Source organism: Kogia breviceps, chromosome 12 (assembly GCF_026419965.1).
Source record: "Kogia breviceps isolate mKogBre1 chromosome 12, mKogBre1 haplotype 1, whole genome shotgun sequence".
NCBI classification, from domain to species: Eukaryota; Metazoa; Chordata; class Mammalia; order Artiodactyla; family Physeteridae; genus Kogia; species Kogia breviceps.
Window position 1 is genome coordinate 42940822 of NC_081321.1, and position 27006 is coordinate 42967827.

At 45.0% G+C, this 27006-nt stretch overlaps 3 protein-coding genes across 12 annotated transcripts in view; 1 reads left to right on the forward strand and 2 right to left on the reverse strand.

The window, feature by feature from the left end:
• CBX5 (chromobox 5) overlaps positions 1–9881 on the reverse strand; it is a 35454-nt gene extending 25573 nt beyond the window's left edge. The window contains exons 1-3 of one of the 3 annotated variants that reach the window (XM_067009435.1): positions 9621–9768; positions 6061–6168; positions 5659–5760 (exon numbers count right to left, since the gene is read on the reverse strand). The gene's annotated coding sequence lies outside the window, so the exon portion shown is untranslated. Of the gene's footprint in view, positions 1–5658; positions 5761–6060; positions 6169–9620 lie in introns of all 3 variants that reach the window. The other 2 variants (XM_059080988.2, XM_059080986.2) reach the window with 2 other exon arrangements.
• A 328-nt stretch (positions 9882–10209) lies between these two features.
• Positions 10210–16786, forward strand: HNRNPA1 (heterogeneous nuclear ribonucleoprotein A1). 6 transcript variants are annotated; one of them, XR_010835819.1, is made up of 13 exons: positions 10374–10446; positions 10709–10912; positions 11007–11123; positions 11394–11540; positions 11685–11895; positions 11994–12086; positions 12173–12265; positions 12520–12594; positions 12800–12949; positions 13492–13647; positions 13905–13970; positions 16363–16432; positions 16646–16786. XR_010835819.1 is itself a non-coding variant. In XM_059081152.2 (11 exons), the coding sequence occupies exons 1-10, from the start codon at positions 10432–10434 to the stop codon at positions 13958–13960; spliced, it is 1113 nt and encodes a 370-aa protein (XP_058937135.1). In that variant the 5' UTR covers positions 10313–10431; the 3' UTR covers positions 13961–13970; positions 14205–15486. The 6 variants fall into 6 exon arrangements, 2 of the variants coding, with proteins under 2 accessions (XP_066865538.1, XP_058937135.1); XR_009338510.2 differs by lacking the exon at positions 10709–10912 and having other exon boundaries at positions 10320–10446; XR_010835820.1 differs by lacking the exon at positions 12800–12949.
• A 2567-nt stretch (positions 16787–19353) lies between these two features.
• Positions 19354–26855, reverse strand: NFE2 (nuclear factor, erythroid 2). 3 transcript variants are annotated; one of them, XM_059080693.2, is made up of 3 exons: positions 26599–26855; positions 21803–21971; positions 19354–20633 (listed from the first exon to the last, which is right to left on the reverse strand). In XM_059080693.2, exons 2-3 carry the CDS (start codon positions 21914–21916, stop codon positions 19632–19634), a joined length of 1116 nt encoding a protein of 371 aa, XP_058936676.1. In that variant the 5' UTR covers positions 21917–21971; positions 26599–26855; the 3' UTR covers positions 19354–19631. The 3 variants fall into 3 exon arrangements, with proteins under 3 accessions (XP_058936676.1, XP_066866759.1, XP_066866760.1); XM_067010658.1 differs by lacking the exon at positions 26599–26855 and adding an exon at positions 22181–22424 and having other exon boundaries at positions 19358–20633; XM_067010659.1 differs by lacking the exons at positions 21803–21971; positions 26599–26855 and adding an exon at positions 21141–21179 and having other exon boundaries at positions 19374–20633.
• Between the last annotated feature and the right edge of the window lie 151 nt (positions 26856–27006).

Consider the following 27006-nt stretch of genomic DNA (forward strand, 5'->3'; position numbering starts at 1 on the left):
GAGTCATAAAAATTAACTTGCATAACCAAACTAAAATCTCTTAACTGTTGAGATGGTATTAGACTTTAAATCAATATGCTAAAACCTGATTAATACATCCTGACAAAAAAATGAGTTTTTATATAATTGGAATAAGAAAGATATCTCAGACTGTAAAACTTCAGGAGTAAAAGAGAGCATTCCTTTAACATATGGCATAGTTTTGTGCTCTGCCATTACCTTGGTGTATTAGCAACATGAATTATATTGAAGTCATAGCCTACAATTTAGATAAATAAAATCAAGCCAGTATTGAACTTTTTCCCATCCCATACAACGGTATCCTTGGCAGCTCCTTGGCCATCTATTATGATCCTGACCAATTTCTCTCTGTGGCAATTTAAAAGCTGTAAAAAAATTCATAATGGGTGGTGACAGGAGAAACAAACCTACACCAGAAATTATTGAACCTTGTACGTCTCTGCAAGCGTCTCTATTGACATTTAAGTGAGTTACTATGCCACAATATCATAAAAGTGTGCTCTACACTTCAGATATCTTGATAGTTAAATGCAAAGAAAGGCCAGCAGATAAACAGCTAAAGGGATGGCCAATCTCAGACCACCCAGCTCTTCCACTGAGCACTCTGACACATTGCTTATGCCAAATAAGATGTTTCTGACTCTCTTTTTGTCCAGCTTCCAACCATCATCCCAATTCAGATCCTATGCCAAAAGGATGATATAGTAATACTGATCCTTGCTCTAAAATTGGTTATGGAACATTTATTGAGGGCCAAGTAGGTGTCAAGCATTGCATAAGCAGTGAGTCTAGCCCAGTCTTCAACTTAAGGACTAAGGATTTTAAGATTCTCCTTAGTTAAGTCAGCACTGGTTAGCACCATCCCCAAAGGTTATTACAAAAAAGCTACTAAAGGGGTAACTAGTTAACAGTGGCAATATCAGGACTAGGAATAAGGAGATGTGGGTCCTATCCCAACTAGATCACTGAAAGGTTGAACTGGACAGTTCACTTAACCTTAAGGGTGTTAGCTATTTGCCCTACTTATCTCATAGGCCTGCTGTGGGGGTAAAAAAACTAAACACTTTAAAAAATATAAATCAGGGGCTTCCCTGGTGGTGCAGTGGTTAAGAATCTGCCTGCCAATGCAGGGGATACAGCTTTGAGCCCTGCTCCGGGAAGATCCCACATGCCGTGGAGCAACTAAGCCCATGCACCACAACTACTGAGCCTGCGCTCTAGAGCCCACGAGCCACAACCACTGAAGCCCGTGCACCCTAGAACCCGTGCTCCACAACGAGAAGCCACAGCACCGCAACGAAGACCCAACACAGCCATAAATAAATAAATAAATAAATTTAAAAAAAAATATATATATAGCAGCTAAGTTAATAGTAGATGAAGTTAAAAATAACAAACACGTAGTTAAAAATAATGAACACGTTGGTGCTGGAACAGTTTGTGTAGAATTTGATATTATTTCTTCTGTAGAAGTTGGGAAAATTCACCTGTGAAGCCACCTAGACCTGGAGTTTTCTTTGTGGGGAGGCTGTTAACTACAAATTCCATTATCCTTGATACATACAGGGCTAGTAAGGTTCTGAATTTCTTCTGAAGTGAGCTTTGGTAGTTTGTCTTTCAAGGAAGCCATTCATTTTACCTTAGACATTGAATGTATTGGCATAGTTGTTCATAATACTCCCTTATTACCCTTTCACTGTCTGTAGGATCAGTAGTGATAGCCCTTCTCTTTTTCCTGATATTAGTAATTTGTGATGTTTTCCCCCAATCAGACTTGCTCGTTAATTTTATTTATCATCTCAAAAAAACATCTTTCAGTTTCATTGATTTTTCTCTACTGGTTTTGCCTTATACTTCATCAACTACTTACCGTTTTTACCTTCACCATTTCCTTTCTTCAGCTTACTTTGGGTTTAATTTGCTTTTTCTTTTTTTAATTGAATAAATCTGACACATAACATGTAAGTTTAAGGTGTACAGTGTGTTACGTTGATACATTTGTGTACTGTAATATGGTGAACAATGTAGTGATATTTGTTACATAACTGCAGTACAATATTATTGTCCATATTCACTATAACATGCATTAGGTCTTTAGGGTTATTTACTACTTGTTACAAGTTTGTACCCTTAAACACCATCACTCTTATCCCTTCTTTTTCTAGGTTCTTAACATAGAAACAGACTCTACATCTTTCTGCCTTTTTAATTAAAGCATTTAATAAATTTAATAAATAAATTTTCCTCTAAGCATTGTCTTGGCTATATCCCACAGATTTTGATGTCATCATTTTTATTCAGTTCAAAATATTTTCTAATTTTCTGTGTGTGATCTCTTCTTTGATCCATGGGTTACTTAGAAGTGTGTTTAGTTTCAAATATTTGGGGATCTTCCAGATGTCTTTCAGTTACTGATTTCTAATTTAATTCCATATGTCCAGAAAACATACTTTGTATGATTAAATCCTTTTAATTTTGAGATTTGTTTTATGACAGAAGATGGTCTGTCCTGTCTTGGTAAATATTCCCGTGCACTTGAAAAAAATGTGTATTCTGCTACTGTTGGATGGAATATCCTATGAATGTCAATTACATCAGGTTGGTTGATAGTGTTGTTCAAGTCTATTCCATACTGACTTTCTGTCTACTTGTTCTATTAATTGCTGAAAAGGGGTGTTGAAATCTTCAATATAATTGCAGATATCTACTATTTCAGTTCTATTATTTTTTTAATTAAAAGAGGGTGTTGAAGTCTCCATCATAATTGCAGATGTCTATTATTTAGTTCTATGGTTTTCTTTTCTTGTACTTTGACACTTATTATTAGTTGTGTAAAATTTAGAATTATTGTGTCCTCTTGATGAGTTGATCCTTTTATCATCTAACCTAGTGTTAGCTATTTGCCCTACCTACCTCATGTCTGTTATGGAAAAAGAACAAGAAAACACTTTGGAAAATATACAGGAAACAGAAGGCAAAATGTTGGATGTTAAAAATAACTTTAATGAATTTGCTGAACTATCTGTAAGTTTCATCTATGCTTGTCTTCAACTACACATATGAGGTTTGCCTATGTTTCATGAGATTCCTAGATATAATTTATTGTTGTGAAATACTGAACAAATTAGCAGTACATTACCCTCCACAACTCCCTGTGAGGTAGTAAGTGAGTCTTACTGATTTAGGGATGAGAAACAAGGCACAAGGAGTTCAAGGATTTGCCTCAGAAACCAAAGTTAAGATAGATTTCCCAGCCTATTGGCTGACCTCTTTAGCAGAGGGCATTTTATTCCAACATAATTATGCCTGCTGGCTCAGATATGAACTTGCTTTATTCTAAGAATTGTAGATTACAATCAGAGAAATACTTGAATTCAATTTGGTTCCTCCTCTCCATGGAAGAGATAAATAATGAGTGTGTTATGAAACTTGATCTTAAAGTAGTACTTTCAATGACACCATCTCAATCCCATGCCTTCTGGTGTCCTTCCTAGCAATGAAACACAATGGAACAGGCACTTAGTAAGTCTGAAGAATAAGACTGCATGTTGGGACTTCCCTGGTGGTCCAGTGGTTAAGAATCTGCACTTCCACTGCAGGGGGCAAGGGTTCAATCCCTGGTCAGGAAACTAAGATCCGGCATGCCAATTGGTTAAAAAAAAAAAAAAAAAAAAAAGACTGCATGTGAAAAATTTTAAAACCAGGTCCATGACCTATTTTCAGTTATAAAACTCTGTCAGTGCTATTTTTTTTCCTTAAAATTCTGCTTACTCCCCTCTCTTTAAAAATAATTTAAATTGAGGTATAATTGATTGTGTTTAAATCTGATGAACTATTACTGGATAGGAAATCCAGACTACACAGTTCACAGCATCATTAGAATGAGTGAAAAGTGGCTCAGCTAGTGCATTACATTCTTTTTAGAAAATCACACACAATTAACAAGTACAGTTTGTTATCCTGTGTTAACATCCTGAGAAGTTGACAAGCAGCCAACAAAGTCTTCTGTCCCTCAAGTCCTAGGCAAAACCACCAGTGGACTACATTGGCCCAAAACATAAGAATGAGTTCTTGATTTGCATTTAAAATTAACTTCAAAAATAAACTCCAAGACAATTCAGGAGTCACTTCATAAAAGTCCTAGGTCTAGAGGGCTATTAGTTCTCACCTATCCAATTTCTTCCATATAAGAAACTAAGGACTGGGACTTCCCTGGTGGCACAGTGGTTAAGAATCCACCTGCCAATGCAGGGGACCTGGGTTTGATCCCTGGTCCGGGAAGATCCCACATGCCACAGAGCGTCTAAGCCCATGCGCCACAACTACTGAGCCTGCACTCTAGAGCCTGCAAGCCACAGCTACTGAAGCCCGCGCACCGGAACAAGAAGCCACCGCACCGCAGCAAAGAGTAGCCTCCGCTCGCCACAACTAGAGAAAGCCCGTGTGCAGCAACAAAGACCCAACACAACCAAAAAAAAAAAAAAAAGAAAGAAACTAAAGGGGCTTCCCTGGTGGCGCAGTGGTTGAGAGTCCGCCTGCCGATGCAGGGGACACAGCTTCGTGCCCTGGTCCGGGAAGATCCCACATGCCGCGGAGCTGCTGGGCCCATGAGCCATGGCCGCTGAGCCTGAGCGTCCGGAGCCTATGCTCCGAAAAAGGGAGAGGCCTCAACAGTGAGAGGCCCGCGTACCGCAAAAAAAAAAAAAAAAAAAAAAAGGAAACTAAGGACTGAAGAGGGCAAATGGCTCACCTGGGTCTCCTGAGACTTCCCCCGCCCCACAGCTGCCCCTCATTTTTAAAAATAACTTTTCCTTTTTTGAATTAGGTAAAATTTATTCAAATAGGGGTTACAGAACCAGGGTATAACAGTCTGAATGATGGCCCTCCAAAAGTTGTCCATGGCCTAACCCCTCAAACCTGTGAATATTACTTTACATGGCAAAAGATGTGAAAAGAGAAATTTATCCTGGATTATCAGTGGGCCTTAAGTGCAATCACATGTATCTTTTTAAGAGAGGCAGGAGTTCTGATACAGACACGCAAAGAAGGCAACATGAAGACAGAGCAGGGAGAGATGAAGCCGTAAGCCAAGGAAAACTGACAACCACCAGAAGGTGGAAAGGCAAGAAAGGGTCTCTTCCCTACGGCCTCCAGAATGGGCTCAACACCTTGATTGCAGACTTCTGGCTTCCAGAATTGTGAGAGAATAAATTCCTGTTGTTTGAAGCCACCAGGTTTGTGGTAATTGCAGCCACAAGAAACCAAGACACAGGGGAAATAAAATTTTAAAAATCATAAACCAGACATATATAAAACCAATTCCTGATGCAGAAAGAATTGTGCTTTAAATGACCCAAAGAATGCCTAAACCCTTTAATCTTTCATTTCAAAGGGTAAGTTGAGGCGATCACAGGATGCAATTTATCTAAAATTATGGCAGATCTGAGACGATAAATTCAGAAAGATCTAATATTTACACAGCTTCTAACAAGAACAGTGTAGGTCTTCCCCCAAACATGCTAGCTGGTAGAGCTCCCGAACAGACTAAACATGGGCAACAGTTGTCACTGTGGGTGTTCTGCCAACACAAGTGTAAAGTTGTCATCAGAAATGAACACGTGGCTTCGAGTGGCTTACAGAAATCCAACAAATCTGCGTCCTGGACTCTGCACAAGCCAACTCTTCTCAGGATGACCTGGACTCCTTCCCATTAGTACGATGATCAGCTAAAGCCATCCTCTACAAGGAGGGAAGGAAAATCAAAGTTTATGTCAGGGAAAAAAAGACAACTGCCCAGAGTCAAAGTTCATAGATAACAACGTGTAAATATCAGCCATACTAAGTCAGTTGTGATATCTTACACTGTAACTTATTGCTTTTAAAATCAACATCCAGAGCATTTAGGCCCAATTTCACATAAGGTAAACGGAAATAAAAATAGACCAAGTAAAAGGACAAGAAAAAATGCTTTACCAGGGGATGTTAAATGGGCTATTTCAATAAGATATATAAATCATGCTATGTGGTTAAATAAAATACCTTGATAAAAGCAAAAAATAGTAGTCTTCCTCGGAAACCTTTGTACCCTGGATACCTTTCTCTCTTCCAGAGGTACTGTCAAGGGCAGTGAAAATCACCAGAACTTCCCTAGATAATATAAAAATCCAGTCACTTCAGAGGTATGTTCTTTCTTTCTCTTTCCCCAGTTATCAACTTGCTCACCTCCTGCCCAGACAGAAGCTTTCTACTTACTGTATTTCAGACAGACCAGTGAAGATGTGTTATTTTCCCTTTTAGTGAATAATCATTTCATGTTTGGATGCAATAATATGCTTCTAAATTCTAAGTGCAAGTGCCTGAAATTTAATTTTTGTAACAAAGGCTCAGCATTTTATATTGTTAACAGAGAGAAACAAATTACCAAACCAGGTTCTCCAAAGGCAAGAAATAAATCTAAACTTAGGATTTTCAATGTGATAGTCTCAGAATTTCAATGAAAAATTACCCATCAGAAAGAAATGTTTATCAGACCTATTAACTGTGACACTGTAAGAGAATTTACAATAAAACAAACAACTTTTATTTGCACACCACAGTAAACCAAAAAGCCTAGCTTCAAGTCCTGAAATTTTTCAAATTAATATACCATTAAAAACATCAAATAAGGGGTCACTGATTACAGCCAAGTAGGTGGGGCTGGAGATAAGATGAATCTACTCAGAGTAATCTAGGGTGGCACGATTTGGTTATCTATTTTTCAGTCAGTATTTCTTTTCCCCCAATGTACAGGTCTCTACACAGCTGAAAAATCAGATCGGCTGAAATCGACCTGTGTTTTTAAGAAAATGAAATAGAGTACTGTAGATGAGAAAATGTCGGAGAAGGGCTTCCCTGGTGGCGCAGTGGTTGAGAATCTGCCTGCCAAAGCAGGGGACACGGGCTCGATCTCTGGTCCGGGAAGATCCCACATGCCTGGAGCAACTAAGCCCGTGCGCCGCAACTACTGAAGCCCACGTGCCTAGAGCCCGTGCTCTGCAACAAGAGAAGCCACCGCAAAGAGAAGCCCACGCACCGCAACGATGAGTAGCCTCCGCTCCGGCAACTAGAGAAAGCCCGCGTGCAGCAACAAAGACCCAACATAGCCAAAAATAAATAAATAAAATAAATAAATTTATTTTAAAAAGAATATGTCAGAGTGCTTTGCACATTTATTTGCATAACGAAACTTTAAAGGAAACAGGATTAAGTCAAATGAGAATGTAATAAGCATCTGAAGCAAAGTCTACCTTCTTCAAAAACATATTTGCCATTATTTTAGGAAGCCAAACAAACACAAAATGCAATCAACATTCAAATTGCAAGAAATGGTAAACACCTTAATGAAATTTTCCTTTTATCCAATCAAACAATGATCATGATATATCTGAAGAGATAATCATGAGGATTTTAGTGATCCATTTACCAAAGGACACTTCCTAAACACTTCACCCATCTTCTCCCTCTAAATTCCAATTGGCAAAATAAAAGATTTTGACAAGATAATCAACTCTACCATCTGTCATTTCAGATCAATGGTTTTCAAGTGGAGATTTTGCACCCCTGCCTCCCAGGACATTTGGTGACATTTTGATTGTCAGAAGTGGGGGTGTGGGGGGAGGTGAGATGCATTTATCAGGCTCAAAATATCAACAGTGCTGAGCTTGAGAAACCCTGTAGTAGATCAAGATTGTATTCCTTTCAAACCTAAATTAGGGACAGATACCCTTAATCTATTTCACTTTAGTTCTTATAAACTAAGTAGCTGCATTATTAGCATACCTATGAATAGCTTAGAAGCAAATACAAAATAGGTTTTCCTTTTGCAAGTGCCAGATAACATGAAAATCTCTCCTCTGGTTCACGATAAGCTCATCTAAAATCATCTTCCTTTTGTACAATGTCACAAAGGTCTCTACTCATAAGAGAACTTCATATGTATTTGAACTTATTACAGTATTTAAACATTTTTCCCTTGACACTAAATAAATCAGTAAATAATAGAGCAGTATAGACTCTGATCCACTATGCAATGAAAATTTCTGTTTTACTAAAATACACTGGACTGATAAGAATGGGCATTACTAACAGGATATGAACTGCATATAAAATACTTTGAAGGAAATATAATCAAAAGACAAAAAAATAACCCAGGTGATGGATGAGTCCTCCTGTCGCCAACACCCTAAGTATCATCCTCCTTAAGCAACTTCCTTTTTATCCAAATCCAGATATCCTCAATGAACAGCACAAAGGGCTTAGGAGATCTGTAATGGTGTAAAGAAAGAGATATATATGGAGAGAAAAGTTCCACAGAGAAGAGCCTAAGATAAAGCATTGGGGACATGGACAATGCTTCCAAAGCATTTAGCATAATGCCTAGCAGGTCTCAATACTAAGTACTTAAAAAAAGCTACCTTTTTAAAATTTGTATTTTTAAACAGAGGATCACCTTAGTTCTTAACGGAAAAATAGAACTTTTTTGAGGTGTAACGAGTAAGGAGGTGTTGAGAAGCACTTGCTTATAACTGAAAACACAAAAACAATTGGCTTTTAAATTTAACTTTAATCACAAATTATTATCCCTGCAAAGATTTAAACACTGGAAATCGGACCTGTCTCCATCCCACTGTATCCCTAGAGGTAACACGCTTTGGTATGTAGCTTTCCAAAACTTTTTCTGTGGATTTACAAATCTCTTTGTCCGTGAAAATATGCATTATTACAATTATGTTGATTTTTCTTGGGTACATTTCCACAACAATACAAAGAGATTTAACCTATTCGCTCTCACATTTCAAGTCCGTCTTCCTAAAAGAAGCGAGTTCTCGAAGTCAAAAGACCTCCCTTGTTCCCCCCCCCACCAAAACCTAAGCATTGCTGGATGGTGGGATGTACCTACATGGGGAAATAAAGCCGAACTCGAGAAATATAGGAGCAAACTTACAGGTTCCCTACCAGAGAAGTGTGTGGCCTAGAGACCCAAAGGCTTCGTTCAAGTCATTGTGAATAAAATACCCACCCCCTCGCGCCATCGCAAGCAGTGACTCCCCATCCTTGCATCCCCAAATCTAAGACCTCCCTCTTTTGGAGCGCTGATTGGACGCCCAGCCCGAGCGCTTTCCGTAAGCTGTCCGCCTACTGGCTCCAGATTTGGTCCATCCATTTAACCGCTCGACTGCCGCATCCCCCATTGGAGTCAAACCCCTGCCTCTTGGAGGAGCCCAACCTACCGCGCGCTACGTGCTCATTGGCTCAGTGAGCCGCTGCTCAGGAAGAGAAAGCCCGCCTCCCACATACCGATGGCCCAAGGACCGGTCAGTCGGCAGCTAAAGGCGGACCCAATTGGCCTATTCACTCGCCAGTCAAACTCTTAGGCTGCAAAGCTCCACAAAAACTACGGGGATAAAACATCCCGCCCCTGTTCTTCCATTGGTTGGGTGGACCCACCGCTCCCCCTTCTCTCGCCCCCACCCCGCGGTCCATTCATTTCACACAATAACGGGGCCAACTGGAGTCGGTTCAAGACCTCGTATGCGTAGGCAAGACTGTCCGCCACTTACCCGGGATCGAGACCGATCACTTTCGCTAACGTGTCCCCTGTTTCTCGGTGGTGAGGCCGGACCACAGGCCGCCGCTGCCGCCGCGTTCTGCGCAACGCCAACCGCCCGCCAAAACGGATCCTTCCCTGCGCCTGCGCGACCAATCCTGGGACTGGACCCTTTCCCCGCCCATTACGCCTGCGCAAAAAGGGGCCCAACTCCCGCCACTACGCAGGCGCCTTAGGTTCGCTGCTGTCTCCTGCCCGCCATTTCACGTGTTCCAAGCGCCAGGCGGAACTTCTTAACGCGCCTGCGTAAACTCGCCATTTTACTACACATGCGCTCAGCAGGCAGTCGCTACCAAAAAAAAAAAATTGTTACATGCTAACTACTTTTCTGATACAGTTTTAATCATGGTTTGCCAGATGAGCCGAACATAAAATTCGTAGCGTAGAGAATTAAAAAGTTACCTAAATATCCTAAGTGCATTCAAACATGAATGATTGGTTGACTAGCCAATCAGACTAGTTAAGAATAATATTACTCGGGAACCCATAGACCCGCCCCTCGAGGGGTGGAGACTGCGTAGAACGCCCAAACGGATGACGTTACACAGCACTGCAGTACCAGAGACCAATAGTAGGGGGAAGCAATTTCAAATATCCAATCAGAGCTACTCAGGGGCGGAGTCTACCAATGCTGAAAGCGAGGAGGCGGGATAAAAGAGCGAGGCCGAAGGTAGGCTGGCAGATACGTTCGGTAGATTACTCCTTTCTGCTCGTGGACGCCGCCGAGTAAGCATCGTTGACGTTTCTCTCCCTCCACTGCCGTCATGTCTAAGTCAGAGGTGAGTAAGACGCCCTCTCCAGCTAAATTTTTTTTCTCGCGCCTTCCTGAGTTCAGTAGGGTTCGGCCTGGTTTGGCTGCTTGCCCCAGCTGGTTCAGCAGTTCTTCGGTCACGGTCAGGGCCTACCCCTCCCTAAGTTGAGGTCGCCATTTTGTCCTCTTCGCCATGAGGCTGCCGTCCTGCAACCCTTAGCTATCACGCAGGCTCTGTCCACCTTGCAAAACTCTTAAGCATATTCAGTCTGTTTTTTACTTTGTCTTAGTGGGCGACTTTCTTAAAGAGCATTTATAGTCGATATTGGCGATGTACTCCTCCCTCCTAGTCCTTTTGTTGCGCGTGCGTTGAAGGGAGTGAGGGACGCATGCGCTCGGCGCCTCCCGGCCCACCCAGCACCCAACATACTGCCTCCCCCAGTGCGGAGAAGCACGTGGCTTGCTGCGACCAGAAGGAAAACAATAAGTGTTTCGTACGTTGGTATCTAGTTTTAGTTTTGGTTCTTGTAATTGGAAGGTGTTTTGCGTTATAGCCCCACTTACCGCTTTTTTTCCCCCTACTCATAGTCACCCAAAGAGCCCGAACAGCTGCGGAAGCTCTTCATCGGTGGTTTGAGCTTTGAAACAACCGATGAGAGTCTAAGGAGCCATTTTGAGCAGTGGGGAACGCTCACAGATTGTGTGGTAAGACTTGAAAGAGACAAAGGACCGTAGAACTCGTTTATTTCTTTGGTTTAGCTTGATGTAGTTATCATCTGAATGCTAATGGGATTATAGTTGTAAGTAAGGTGTGGCTTTAACTGGCTAAAAAGCTCCCAATTGATAGATTAACTTTAAATGGTTAGTGGGAAATTAAAGGGCTTCAGACAAAGGGTTGGTATAGTCTCCTATAGCCTTACTTAAGGGAGAAAAGGCAATAGCTTCTGGGGGCTTACCATGTATTAAACATTAAAGGTAATGAGGGATCCAAACACCAAACGCTCCAGAGGCTTCGGGTTTGTCACATATGCCACTGTGGAGGAGGTGGATGCGGCCATGAATGCAAGGCCACACAAGGTGGATGGAAGAGTTGTGGAACCAAAGAGGGCCGTCTCAAGAGAAGTAAGTGATCTTTGTTTTTCCCCCTTCCCTTAGTCATTTGGAAGTGTGCCACTAGGGGGACTTAACGTTTGGGGGTGTAACAAAATTCTTAACTTGGGGATAGGTTTTGTTAATGAAAGTTAACTTAATTTTTTTTTGTGTTAGGATTCTCAAAGACCTGGTGCCCACTTAACTGTGAAAAAGATTTTTGTTGGTGGCATTAAAGAAGACACTGAAGAACATCATCTAAGAGATTATTTTGAACAGTATGGGAAAATTGAAGTGATTGAAATCATGACTGATCGAGGCAGTGGCAAAAAGAGAGGCTTTGCTTTTGTAACCTTTGATGACCATGACTCTGTAGACAAGATTGTCAGTAAGTATCAGGTGGCTGGCATTTGCTAAGGGTTCTGAAATCCATGATGGGATCCTAAATGCTGAGTTGGTGTTTTCTTTATCTTCAAATGTTTTCAGTTCAGAAATACCACACTGTGAATGGGCACAACTGTGAAGTAAGGAAAGCCCTATCTAAGCAGGAGATGGCTAGTGCCTCATCCAGCCAAAGAGGTCAGTTTGTTACTTAATTAAACCTTAAATGTAGTTTTGAGTAATTCCAGTTTGTACAGCCTAACACTTAAAACTTGTCCCTTCAGGTCGAAGTGGTTCTGGAAACTTTGGTGGTGGTCGTGGAGGTGGTTTTGGTGGGAATGACAACTTTGGTCGTGGAGGAAACTTCAGTGGTCGGGGTATGTGTGGTTATAGTTTACTAATGAGAGTTCATGGTAAAATTATAATTACCCTCAGATGATTTATCCAAAGTTACATTTTAATCCAGATGTAGTTCTGGCTTCTCACTCACCACTAGTTAGTCTTGCATACAGAAATGATTTACTGATTTAATGCTTCCTAAAATTTAGACTTAGAAGGGGGTGACTTGTATGCGATCCACATACTTCAAACCTGTTTTTTGTTTGTTTGTTTTAATTTTGCTTTTCTGCAGGTGGCTTTGGTGGCAGCCGCGGTGGTGGTGGATATGGTGGCAGTGGGGATGGCTATAATGGATTCGGTAATGATGGTAAGTTTTTGTTTTTATTTAAGGAACCACAGATAAAAAGTTCTGTCAACCTTTAGAATAGGCTCATAGAGACTAAAACTCTAGTGCATGATAAGTTCAATTCTGACCTAATAGCATGTTGTGAGCAGGCCTTTAGCTGTCATGCTAGCACAGAATTTGACTGTTGAATACTTTTGTCTTATTGAGAAGAATTGTATTCTTGTAGGTGGTTATGGAGGAGGCGGCCCTGGTTACTCTGGAGGAAGCAGAGGCTATGGAAGTGGTGGACAGGGTTATGGAAACCAGGGCAGTGGCTATGGCGGGAGTGACAGCTATAACAACGGAGGAGGCGGAGGCGGCTTTGGCGGTGGTAGTGGTAGGTATCCAGTGATCCAAGTACTGGTGCAATAGCTAGATTAGCCTTTTAGAGTTTATCCATATGGGGACTTGATGCTTGTGTGTTACGCTGCATGGTACTTTTTTAACGGGCTTGCAATGCTACCTCCTCCTAGCTTTAAGCTGGGGCCGCCTCACTCCCAAGTAGATAGATGGATAAGTAGATAGTGGTGTCTTCAATTGGAATTAGATTAGATTCTAGCAGGATATATTGTCTTAACTCGTGGGGTCTTAGGCACTTAGTTGATGTATCCAGCATGTGTTTGCCGTGACCCTGGATGGTTAAAGGTCTTCAAGGCAAGAGAATATATTATTTGCTATACCGTGGTGAGTTGGGTAAATTTTTTTTTAATTATTGGATGATTCAACTGAATGCCTTGCCCAGAAAGGATAAAATACAAAGATAAACATTGGAGCCACCAGTTTTGGGAGCAAGGCAGATCAAGCAACTTTTTTACTTTGAACACCAGAATTTATCATTTTCCTTGAGTAACAGATAAAGGCCCTCTTTTCCATTCTTAGGAAGCAATTTTGGAGGTGGTGGAAGCTACAATGATTTTGGCAGTTACAACAATCAGTCTTCAAATTTTGGACCCATGAAAGGAGGAAACTTTGGAGGCAGAAGTTCTGGCCCCTATGGTGGTGGAGGCCAATACTTTGCCAAACCTCGAAACCAAGGTATGCTGTACATGTGGTATTGGAGGGTTAAACTAGTAACATTGAGGAAAATATTAGACCTTTAGGCAATGCAGGTGCAGGGAAAAAGCTGACAATTTAAAATCTTGAAATTTTAAGTGACTGGTAACAGCTTGTAGTTCAGTTAGGACAATCATGTGAGCCCAAACTTGTGAATTTGAACTTACATAATACAAATATAAAAGCATTACTGTTATTTTTCATGCTTCCAAAGCTTAAGGGAACACATTTGTTCTTAGGTGGCTATGGTGGTTCCAGCAGCAGCAGTAGCTATGGCAGTGGCAGAAGGTTTTGATTACTGCCAGGTAAGTGAACACCTTTTTTTGTTTTCACTTAATTTTCTTGTAATTGATAATGAACACAGTAACCCTAATGTAGCTGAGCAGTGAAACATAGTTAACATTATAATTACAGTAAAATTGTGGATATTAAGTTAATATTCAGATCAGCAAAATTTGTGGGAAACAACTTGCTATTGGATTGTAGCCTTGAGTCTTAATATGTTTAGATTAACAACTTTATTCCATATTGTTCAACAGGAAACAAAGCTTAGCAGGAGAGGAGAGCCAGAGAAGTGACAGGGAAGCTACAGGTTACAACAGATTTGTGAACTCAGCCAAGCACAGTGGTGGCAGGGCCTAGCTGCTACAAAGAAGACATGTTTTAGACAATACTCATGTGTATGGGCAAAAAAACTCGAGGACTGTATTTGTGACTAATTGTATAACAGGTTATTTTAGTTTCTGTTCTGTGGAAAGTGTAAAGCATTCCAACAAAGGGTTTTAATGTAGATTTTTTTTTTTTTTTGCACCCATGCTGTTGATTGCTAAATGTAATAGTCTGATCATGACGCTGAATAAATGTGTCTTTTTTTTAAATGTGCTGTGTAAAGTTAGTCTACTCTGAAGCCATTTTGGTAAACTACCCCAACAGTGTGAAGTTAGTATTCCTTCAGGGTGATGCCAGGTTCCATTCAAAATTTATTTACAACATGCTCTGGTGGAGAAGCTATTGTCTTCTGAAACCTTGGTGTAGTTGAACTGAGCTACTGTGTTGTGACCTGGAGTTCACCGTGAAAAGGGTCACCCAAGCAAAGTCATGGAGTTTTTTGATTATTAATATGATTGTTGGCGCATCCTATGCAATATATCTAAATTGGATTATGGTACCAGATATAGATGGGAATGAAGCTTGTGTATCATCCATTATCATGTGTAATAAATAAACAATTTAATACCCTCTTGAATGGAATGACAACTGTATGGATTTGGGACTGGCAGAGCTTTGGACCTTCCCTACCCGCTACCCCTGATAATGTTGAATGCTTCTATCACAATTCAAGTTCAAAACTCTGCCAGAGAATAGAAACCAGATGCTGGCTAATGCCACCCCATAAATCCACAAATTAGAAGTTTTGGGGAGACCTTTTTAAACTGACCAGTACCAGTAAGGAATTTACTCTTTAACACAAAAACAGGTTTACATTAAAGGAAAACTGCAGTTTTTGTTCTGGTGGGTGGGTCTTTAGGTTTATGGATTGACACACTAGTAATTATCTGTGTGGAGATAAAAATTGGTTAATATGGTGAGGCGCCATATTATCTACTTTAATTCATGCTAACTGCAGTTTTCCTTTAAATACGGCACAAGATGACACATTCTAAAATGTTGATTGTATAGAAAATGATTTCTAAACCTTTATAACAGTTGACTTAATATCCAATCATTGTTATTTGTACATAGCTTCCTTTGAGCCCTCCCTTTGGTACCCTCAATTTCAGTGCCATTGTACTTAGTAGAATAGAGATTTGTTTATCACTAGGATTGTGTATTCCATCCCATGGGTGTGTTACTTGGAAGTTTGGGGAGGGGGTTGGGTGGGGTTGGGTGGGAGGTGGGGTTGGGTGGGAAAGTGTGGGTAATATAGTTCCATGGGCTTGATACTGGCTGAGTTTGCAATGGCAGGTGGAACCTTAACTATTGAGGGAGTTTGCAGATACCTCAGGATTCGTGACAATGCCTTTAAAGATCCAGGAGAGATGTTCAGCTACTAGGAACTGCTAGCAAGTATAGCGCGAATGGCTCCGAGGTCAGACACTCTACAGCTGAGAGTAGACACTTGTGGTATGTGGAGTACAGATAAGCCAGGGGCAGGCCACGGCACGCTCCACGAAAGCTAGGAGGGAGTGAAGTTTCAGTGACCATCGCAAGGAAGGAGGCAGACAAGAGTAAGGCACACCTGACTCTTAGGACTAGCAGTCAGAACCAGGAGAAAAGGTTTTATTGCTATGCTGGTAGGTAAGAACAGATTTTACTTACATCCATATAGCTCTCTAAAATCCAGCTTTCTCTTATATTTTCTTTAATATATTGAGCCAAAACTAGTCCAGTTAAGCTGAACTTGGTTTTTCTGGAAATGAATTGCTTTAAGTTGACACCCTATTCTTGGTGGCTCCCAACTGAAGGAAGTGAGCACTTTAATTACTTCTACAGTGATATATTTTTACCCTTTAATTTCTATATTTCCTATCTTTTGACCTATTAACTTAAAACAATGGCTCAAAGTAATGTATTAGAATCTTCCCCAGAATGCTGGTGGGAGGGTGGGTGGACCATTCGTGGGGGGTGGGAGGGTTTAGCCTGAGATGGAACTTGTCGCTGAGAAAAGCTAGTTCTAAAGGCTGTTTACTTTTCTAGGGAGGAGTGTGCTACTACAGGCTTAGCAACTCTTAAAAACAAAATTCCAGTTCAAGCTCATGGCTAAAAGGTAGGTTTTTATAAAGTAACAGTGCTTAGTATTCCTAAAGTAAAATGGTAAGCTGTGCCTCAACTAAAGTAAGATCTCATAATTTGTTCTATTTGATCTGACAGATTGTAGCCAGCAAAAAGCTATTAAAGCAATTGGATTGGATTCTCAGTAGAGAATGGATATAATTGTGTAAATCACCCGCTTACGTATATACTTTTTTCTTTTTTGCAGGACCATCCTTATGAGGACCTTTATCTGAGCCACTGCACTTCATTTTCACTGCCATGCAGTAGTCATTAGCTGCTGCGCAGCTTGAATTAATCATTCAATTTTGTGAATGGACTTTTTAAAAATAAAATGCATTTAACTTGGTTTTGCTTCTTGTTTTCTATGTCTTCATGATGTTTATGGTAAATAACTTGAGGTAGTGCATGTTCTTTACTAGATCAAGTTTGAGAACAGGAAGTGGCAGGAGTTAATGGTAAACCAGAAGAATTTTACTCTCATTCCTTACCAGTGTTTTTCCCTGTAGTCACTATAAGCTGTTTAAAGAAAACTGCGTAAAAAAAAAGAAAGAAAAGAAAACTGCATAATAAATGCTTTAAGCATAGCTGCGTGTTAATTCAGATGGAGGAAGTACTGGGTTTGTTATAAGTGATTCTAATACTGTGTATTACTATTCTTTAAAGTTTGTCCCATCAGCATCCGTGGTTTAGTGAAATCAGAGAAACTGGTTTTCTTTCACTGCAGGAGTAAATCTTGACCCAGTTAGAAGTGAGCTGTTCGCTACTGCTCCTCTTGAACAGGTCTTTTTTGTAGCTCTCCTGACAAGGGAAAATCAAGTTGTAGTAAAGGCCAGCAGATGCTGTTGAATTTGAGTCTCTTCTGGAACTGTTTTTATCTGTTCAGTTCCTGGGGGGGGTGTATAGTGGATGTCATCTTGGGTGAGTAAACATTTAATTGGTCAGCTATTTCAGGCTTCAAAAATACTGAGCCAAGGGTAAGGAGGTGTAAAGGAAGTTCTTTACCTTTTCAAAGGTAATGAACCTAAAAATATTTTAAAGCAATAGTTGAACTCCTTAGAAATTGCTTATATTTTTTACCATCCTCAGGAAAGGTCATTATCTAGCCTCAATTTCCATCCTTGATGAAAGGGAAGTGTGTGAATCCATAGGTCATTTATCTCACTACCAGAATTACAAGTAAGAAACTCCATTTACTGAATGAGGCTTCTCTGATTTATACAACGATGGTTTGGAGGGGTGGGACAACTGAGGCTACCAGTTTGCTAAGAAGTAAATTCCCTATTTTTTATTTTATTTTTTTTGCGGTACGTGGGCCTCTCACTGCTGTGCCCTCCCCCGTTGCGGAGCACAGGCTCCGGACGCGCAGGCTCAGCGGCCATGGCTCACGGGCCCAGCCGCTCCGCAGCATGCGGGGTCTTCCTGGACCAGGGTACGAACCTGTGTCCCCCGCATCGGCAGGTGGACTCCCAACCACTGCGCCACCAGGGAAGAAGCCCCCCTATTTTTTAAGTGAGGCAATAACCTGTAGGAAGATAATTACCTTGTTCAAATTCTTGTGACCACCCTTCCATCTTTGGCCTTAGGTAGTTAAGTATGTGTATCTGAGGGTCTTCCCCGCTACGGTGTACTCCGTGAGAAGTGTTAACTTCACGATCTCCAATGCCTAGAAGGATACCTAAGCTTTTTGGGTGCCTAGTAAATATTGGTTGAATGAATGAATGTTTAAATTTGCCTCTGAATTAACCATCTTTGTGAGTTTGGCTAGAATGAGAAACAAGCAAACTAATCAAATTGAACAGCTAATCTCACTACTTGACAACTAATCTCATTTCCACTTGATCCCACGTGTTCAGGTTTTTGGAAAGTTGACAGGTTGGACTGTCTTCAGATCTATTAGGAATAGGAAGCTTTCATTCCGTAGAGACCACTTTTTTTCTGAATCTGTAGGCATGAAGATTCCACTTTGATCACTTCTGTCTGCTTTTTTGTCTCACAACTCTAATGATTATCAGAACTTGGAAGTAAGGTTTCTCTCTATTGAAATGGAGCTTGTAAAATTGAATAGAAGTGTAAAGAGAAGCAAAATAGGCCAGAGGTAATTTACATAATTTAGTGATTGGGAAGAGTGGGAACCACCCCAATTCCAAGCAAGGAGATGAAGGGGTGTGGAGGAGGTCTGACTGGACTTTGATCCATGTGGCTAAGAATTCTGAAACTTAGTCGTGTTCTAAGAAAAAATATACTAATAAAAGGCCCTAGGTCTTCTAGGATCTAGAAAGGGGGGCAGAGGCACCAAAACAAGAATTGGGTAACATATGTCTAATGTAACCAGGGAGATGGAAGATTTCACTGAAATGCGTACTGTGCTCCACTGTGGAGCAGACTTTACCCAGACCTGGGTGTGAAATCCCCTGAAACTTGGGTGTCCAATCAGTTTCTCTCATTCCAATCAAGAGCAGCTCACTCAGTCTTCTGAGAGAGCTCTGGCATGTCAGGACTCAGGCTGAGGGAGTCCCGTAGAAGTAAGCATGAGGAGGGGAAAACGGCCTGTGGGCATTCTAGGATTTCTAGTGCCCCAAAGTTTGAAAAAGGAGTGGCCTAACACTCAGGGACCTCTCACAGAGGATCTAGCCAGCTCTAGCAGCACTCCCAGCTCTATAAATAGGGGGACACCCGAGGAGGTGCAATTCCTCAAATTATCCATGGCCCCTGGCTCTGGAGAAGGGGAGTGAAGGTGGTAGATGTACACTGCTCGGACCCAAGCGTCGTCACGTGTCCCGTCTCATACAGAGCTGTAGGGGAAAGAAGCAAGCTCAGCAGAACTACCTCCCTGCAACCAACAGGCAGTGAGCTCTGAGGAGCACCCACCCCCTTCATCACCCTCCCTCAAGAAGGAAGACACAGTGGAAAGCTATTTCTGTAGAGTGCTTTATATACCAAAGCTCAAACAAGAGATTGGAGACCTGGGACACTGAATCACGGAAGAGGGATTCCAGCCCTCCCCTCACATCCTCGCTTCCAGGCAAGCCTCACTGAGCACACCTTGGACCTTCCAAATGCCAGGTGTCCCATTGTGGTCCCTCCTGGTCTACAGTACTCAGCTCCTTCTGGGCCTCACGGTGGGGAGGGAGTACCTTTATCAGAAGAGAATGAAGGAAACCTCCATCACCAGTCCCACCCCTCTGGCCAGCTCAGTCTGTGGCCTCCATCTTGGTCCCTCGGGGCACCAGGAAGATGGCCCCATCAGCAGCCTGGTGCAGTGCATACTCTTCAGGGGAGTAGCTGTTGCCTGCCTCATCCCGCAGGTGCTGGAAAATGTCACGATACAGCTCCGTCAGCTGTTGGCGCATGACCTCCAGGGTCCGGTCGGCCTCGCCTCGGGCCCGGAGGAGCCGCTCCCGCTCACTGCCCAGCCGCTCCAGTTCCCGCTCCAGCTGCACGATGGTCTCCAGCTTTCTCTTGCGACAGTTCTGGGCGGCCACCTTGTTCTTGCCCCGCCTTCGGATGTCCCGGACTAGCGCCAGCTGGCTCTCCGTCAGCGGGTACCGTGCCAACAGCTCGTTGAAGTCATCTACTGGCAAGTTGACAATCTTGTCCGTAGGGAAGGGGATCTTCATGGCCAGGGCCCGACGCTCATCCCGACTCCCCGCCTCCCCCCGTGCAGTGGGCTTGGCCCGCACGGGGCCCGAGGAGGGCTCTAAGGCTAAGGGGTTCTCGGCAGGTGGCAAGGCATAGTTGGGGTGGGCCAAGGAGTTGGGCATTAGTGAGTAGGGGTACTCCACTGGGTACATCTCTACGTACTCGCTGCGACGCCGACCAGCCTCCGTCCCCTCCAGCTCAAGAGATTCAGCGTCACTATAGTTGAGGGATAATCCTGAGTCGGATTCTGGGTCTTCTTGGGGCTTGGATGGCCCTGCTGACAACCCAATGTCCAGGAGGGCCAAGGGGTCTGGGAGGGGCTCACTGAGCAGACCCGAGAGGGTCAGTGGCTTGGATGCTGGTACGGTCATGTTGCCATAGGAGTATGGGGGGTCTGGGACATGAGATGTGGGTGCTGGGAGCTCATAAGGTGGTGAAGAAAGGGGAAAGCCAGCCTCCGGGTGGATAGAGCAGGGGCAGTAACTTGGAGGCGGCGGGGGCCCAGGGTATGGGGCTGGGGGCTCGAAGGATGGCTCACTTGGAGCGTTTAGGCCCTGCAAGAAAAGACACCAAAAGGTTTGGAGACAGGCTGAGGAAGAGAAGAAACCAGCTCTCTCTCAAAACCAAGCTGGGTCCCGCTGAAAGACCCAGTGAGATAATCACAAGGGAAGAGAACGGTGCCGAGTATCACTGAAAGCTTCTGGCAAAGTTGTGATACAGTTCGTTCACGAGGAAAGCGGCTTAAACCAGAAGGGAAGTCACGCAAAAATTATGGAATCCCCTCCTCTTCAGGAGAAGTTCTTACTGTATTGAAATGGCTCGTGTCCCTTTATTTCCTTCAGGAAGACAAGGAGTGTCTCCAGGATGACCCTCGGAACCCTTTTCCTGCTGCCGCTATCTAGGGTCAAAGGGTCAAGTTCAGACCCTGGCCATGCCCTGGGTGCCCAGCAGAGGGAGCTGCTGTGTGGGAAGAGGGCTTAGGGCAGATCCTGAGGGCCCAGGCCTGGTGGCAGGGAAGAGAAGGGGGTGGGCACAGAGCCAGGTCTGGGGCTGAGAGTTACCTTGGGGAGCCGGCACAAGCTCTGCACTCTCCCCTTCAGTCCCTCTGTCCCTGCCCAGGTGCAGAGAGGAGGAGAGAACGTGCTGGAAAAGGGCCCCCAACCCACATCGGGGAGCCACCCTGCTCCAGCCCAGCTGCGGACAAAGGCATCATTGTTAGGCCAACAGACACCCCTTTGTCCAACTAGCAGGAGGAGAGGACCCCGGCATAGTCTGACCCCCCTTCCCAAGGTCAGAACTACAGCTCAGCTACCTGAGGGAAAGGGGCCCCCCCACTGCTGAGGGCAGGGGGAGGAAATGAGGGAAGAAGATGGGTAGGATTGGAGGAGGTCAGAACAGAAGAAGGTGAGGAAGGGAAGGCGGGACAGGAGGTGGGGCAGAGAGACGTAAGCAGAGTGACTGCCAAGAGAGCTTACACCCCCAATCAGATCCTTCCTTCCCCACCACTCCTATCTCCTGCTCATCCACACTCCCTCCCCCTCAATGCTCTGGTCTTCCAACCAGATGACCCTCTGACTCCAGCCCTTCCTTTTACAGTGTCTGGAACATTTCCATCTTGAGACCCTGGGCTCTGCTTGCTCCAGCCCCCGGGCCTCAGTCCCAGCCAGACTCCCTGTTTCTCTGCTTTTCCCTCCCCTCACCCCTGCCCCCTAACCCCACTCACCTGCAGCTCAGTGATGGACATGATCTCTTGCCAAGTCAATTCCATCTCACCCAGCTCCAGAGTGGGCAACTGTATCACCCTGTTCCTGCTCTGCTGGGGAGGACACGGGGGCATCCTACTGGGCCAGGGCCTGGTCCAAGGTCCCGAAAGCCCAAATGGTCCCAGCAATCTGTGTCAAAGGAGAAACAGGAGTTAGGGCCTCTCCTGCCACAGGTCAGCAATTTTGTCCTCCTCCGTGGAGAGGCTCCCTCCAGCTTCACCTGAGGGAAGGAGATGCCTCATTCCCCGCCCTACCCCACCCCCATTCATGCTGTACTCATCATCGGACAAACTCCTTAAGCTAGAAAGCCTTTTTCTGCCGTGTTGTCTCTATCTCACCTGCTATGGCTGTAGGCAGTTCCTTTGGGAGCACAGTAGGTTTTTATCTTCTTTTCAGACAAGATGCCTTCTCTTTCCCCTACTTCTTACTCCTCAAAACTGTATCACTGGCCAGGACAAAAGTCACATCATCCAGTGTTTTTTATTTTTCCTGTTTCCTGCAGCAACATCAGGGATCACTCCTGCTCTCCTCCTCTGCCCTCACTTTTAGGATCTCAGTCTTTTCTTTCCAAGATGAGTGCGAGTGCTTGGGGATCCCCAAGGAGTGTGCTGTGGGAAGTGTGTTGAGCCAAGCAGACAGCCCCTCCCCTTCTCTAAGATATGGCCCAGGCCTGGTGACTGATAGCAGCCCTGCCCTCTCCTCCTATCCTGGCCCTGGGCTCCCCTGCCTGGGCCAGATAAGAGGTTTATCAGCAGCAGGCAGCAGAGAAGGAATGGTCTCTGGAGACACTGGACCTCTGCCCTGTGTCCCACGGGGACATCTTGGCTATACCCCACTCCACACAACCAGGGGTCTTTTCTCTCCTAAGGTCCTATAATAACCACAGCAAAGACTTATTTGGCATTTGTCGAGAACGGAGCTGGTGGTTTATAAGCACTCGTTTATGAGATTGATTTCCACAAAGATCCTGTAAGTTCCATTCAGAAGTTGAGACTCAAGCTGATAAATAGCAGAGTCAGGTCTGGTAACTAGAGTTGCCGACTCTACTAGCCTATCCCACCTTCCAGGTGCCTTCCCAATCCTGCTCCCATGTCTCCATACGCCGAGACTCTATTGGCGGTCGACATCAATCAACTCTTTCTGTGGAATCTCAGACTCTTTTTTTTTTTTTTTTTTTTAGTTTATTTTTGGCTGCATTGGGTCTTTGTTGCTGAGCCCGGGCTTTCTTTAGTTGCGGCGAGTGGGGCCTACTCTTCGTTGGCAGTGCACGGGCTTCTCACTGCAGTGGCTTCTCTTGTTGCGGAGCATGGGCTCTAGGCACGCGGGCTTCAGTAGTTGTGGCTCACAGGCTTAGTTGCTCCGCAGCATGTGGGATCTTCCCTGACCAGGGCTCGAACCCACGTCCCCTGCATTGGCAGGTGGATTCTTAACCACTGCGCCACCAGGGAAGTCCTGAATCTCAGTCTCTTTTCTCTTCTAAGGAATAGTTCTTTAGAGACTTGAATACACACTTCCCTCCAGCCCCTTTGCTTTGGATCTGGGCTCTAGCTGCAGCTCTGCCACAGAGCAGCAGCCTGATGTTGGGCAAAGCCATCACATTTCTCTGAGCCTCTGTTTCCTCATTTGTAAAACCAGGGAGTGAGACAAGTTGAACTTGAAGGTTCCTCTCTGCTTGGATAGCTCAACATTCTCAGCAACCCCTCACCCCACCTTCATCTTCTCCTCTCTGTCAACCTCTCTCCTCATCCCACCTCCCTATTCCCTGACACCCATCTCACCCTCATCTGTTCTCCCTGCCTTTGGCAAGAGACTTCAAGTAGATGTGGCAGGGACCTCCTGATCTCTTAGGGCCAGACACCACACCCTACCTTTGCCATGTAAGTGAAGGCAGGCAGGCTGGGTGGGTGAGGGAGACTTATAGAAGGACAGAGCATAGGACTGGATGACCTTAGATCACCACAAGGTTGGCCTATCACAGCTATTTAATATGGGATCCACTCTTTGACTCACCACAAAATTGGTGAGAACTTTAAATTGTCCTTTCGAAGGAGGATCTCCCCCAGCCCCTGCCCCCTAACCCTAACCCTAACCCTAACCCTTGTTATATTGCCATCCCCAGAGCTGGGAGTTGGTACAGGCACAGGCCCTTGGCAAGTGGGCAGAGGGTGGGGTGTTTATGTCTGTCCAGGATGCCATTTCAACACCAGAACCCCACCTTCCCCCACCCAGGTTCTGGCGGAAATTGCCCAAAGGCAAAGTGAATGGAGAAGGGGTTTAGGGGGCAGGGACAATGACTCTTGCCTCACAGTCCTTCACACACACACACACACACACACACACACACACACACACACACACACACACACCGCACATCCCATTTTGTCCCTCATCGTTTCCCGGATCTGACTCTTGGGTGCAGTACAAAGATCCTGCCCTAGGAGGCAGGAGACCAGGTTCTCTGACCTTCCAGATGCATGATCTGGGGCAAATCGCTTCTTATTTAGACTCTCCTATTAAATGGGGACAGACTTGGAGAACCTCCTTGCAGTAGATTGCATCTGGCTCAGGCAGTCACAAAATTTACTGTGGCCTGCATTCACCTGGGGTGCTTGTGAAAATACAGAATTCTGAAAGCCACCCTGGACCTATCGAATTGAATTCATAGGCACAGGTACCCAGCAATCAGCATTTTAACAAGTGGCCTGGTGTTTTTGATGCCAGAGGCCCACCCTACTTTGAAAACTACTAAACTGGTCCGACCATATGGACTTAAAAGAATGCAAAGCCAGAAGAGCACCTGGCAAGTAATCTCCAGACTTCTCCTAGCTTCACACCCTTGACCCAGGCAAGGCTGGGTTCTAGGCTGCCCTAGTCTCCGAGACTAGATATCAACCTCTCCTCATAAAGACCAGGAATTTAATCTTCCCCTCACACTGGGACAGGGAAATGAGAATCCAGAAGGGCTGCAGGGGGGAGGCAGGAGGTTAGGAAAGAGGCAGTTAAGGAGAACCTCAGGATCAAATCCAACCAGCTCTCTGATGCAGTGGCAAGTTTGCACCAGGCCAAAAAGGCATAGTCTGTTTTTCCCTAGACACTCAGAGATATGGGTGGTGGTCTATACAACAAGCAAGGTCAAGAAGTCTACCTTCAACAGGTCTTAGGAGTCTACCTTCCTGAAGACGGGCCAGGGGGCTGGCAGCCAGAGGTATAGCTCAGGAAGGAGGGCATGGTCAGAATTGGATCAAATAGAACATCACAGAGAGTACAGAAGCTGGAGAGATACTGGGAAAGTGGAACATGCCTCCCTGTGTCCCTTTTCTTTTGCAACAGACGGTTCCCACTTTCCAGTTTAGCCCACACTTTGAGGTCACACAGGCATCTTGCTCCCCAACATTGCACATCAGGTAGGATGGACACCATCTCCAGGGACTGTAACCCACCCTCTTTACTCTCATCCTGATGGGATTACCCAGAAAGATCTTATCACAATCCCTGAGTACACACAGAATGACATGGAGCTTTATGTTTCAGGATACAGAATGAGGACCATTTGGGGAGGGATGCTGGGGAAAGGAAGATATTTGGCCTCATCTGCAGCCCAGGGCTCTAACACCTTAACAAGGGGGAGAGACAGAGAAACGGCTCGCTGCTGGGACGATGTTGTTGTTGTTTGTCTGGGACCGTGTTCTGAGGCTTATTAGACAACCCCTCCTCTCCAGGTGTCAATAGAGGCAGGGAAAGGATGGGGAGGGATCAATAAAACTTGGGATGTGGTGTGGCAGATGAGCAGCCTATTTAGAAAGATTAGGAAGAATCCCCAAGGAGGAAGAGGCACACAGAAGTGAGAGAAAGAAATAGCATGGAGGGAAAAGGGGCTGGGGGGAGAGGGGGAGGGAGAGTGAGCGGGATGGGGGGGGAGATTTGATCACAGTAAGATTCAGTCTCCTGGGGGCATACATGACTCAAACAGGTGCATGGAAGAAGGGAGAGAGGGACAAGTTTCTGCCATCCTATCACTTGGTCACTAGACCCCCAACTCCAGTCCTTCGGGGGCCAGTGACTAGAGAATCTCAGCCCCAGCAGATGTGATACCTGACCTCTTCTCTTCCACTCTTTCCCAGCCCTCTACCTCCCAAGCTGCCAAGATTTCCAGTCAGAAGAAACCATGCTGGGGTGGGATGCCTTCCTCTCCCTTCCAGTTCCATCTGATCCCTACTGCCCTAGGCCCAGAGACGAGAACGGGCAAAGGGAGGCAAGAACTCAGCACCCCCTACCCCTAGCAGCCCATCCTGCTGCAACGACACTTCCCAGCAATCCAGGCATCCACTCTCTCAGATTCCTCAGCTTTCCCCAAACCTCCCAGATGGCTGGACAGGGCAGCAGGATAGAATGGAGTAGGGGAAAGGATGGTCCCATATACCTGAGAGTCTATTGGCTGCCCCAGGGCAGCCAGCCTGCTGAAGGGTTACTCAGTGTCACTCCCCAGACCCTCAGGCGTGCCTCAGGGAACCACTGTCTGGTCCCCATCCATAGCCTTTCACCCCAAGAATCCAAGAGGGCTCAAGAAGCCATCTAGGTCTTCTCCAAGAGAAATTCCCAAAGATGTCAAATCCCTAAACCAGGGGCAGCCTGGAAGGGTCTGAGATCTCCCAGGAATGCACGGCAAGTTGCTTATTTTCTCCCGCTGCCTCCTTCACCTCCCCAGCTTGCCCCTGGATCCCCCTGGAATCCTCCTCCCACCCTACCCCTCAGGCACCTGTGGCAGGGTCCAAGCAGGGTGAGGAGAGAGATGTGGCTCCAGGTGCTGTCTCTGGGGAGGCTGGGCCTGGGCTGACACCTTCTGGGTGAGGATCCCTGCTACCTCTGAAAACCGGGGAGGGCTGTGCCCTGCCCCCAGGCCATCGCTGAGCGCCCAGTGTGTAGGCTCGGCCCGAGTGAGGGGACCTCAGGGGCCGGCACACCAGCCTCCTCTCTGAAGCCCTCAGCCTGAGTTCTCTCCGTCCTTCCTCCAACCCTCCCCTTTCCCCGTGGCCCTCCTCTCCTCCTGCCCCTTCTGGCCAAGAGAGGAAACTTGAGCCCGGTGTGGTTTCTGCCCACACCCCACCCCCACCTTGCTCCCAGCCAGCGGGGGCACACATGGCTCCAAGCCTCTCCCAGCCCTCCT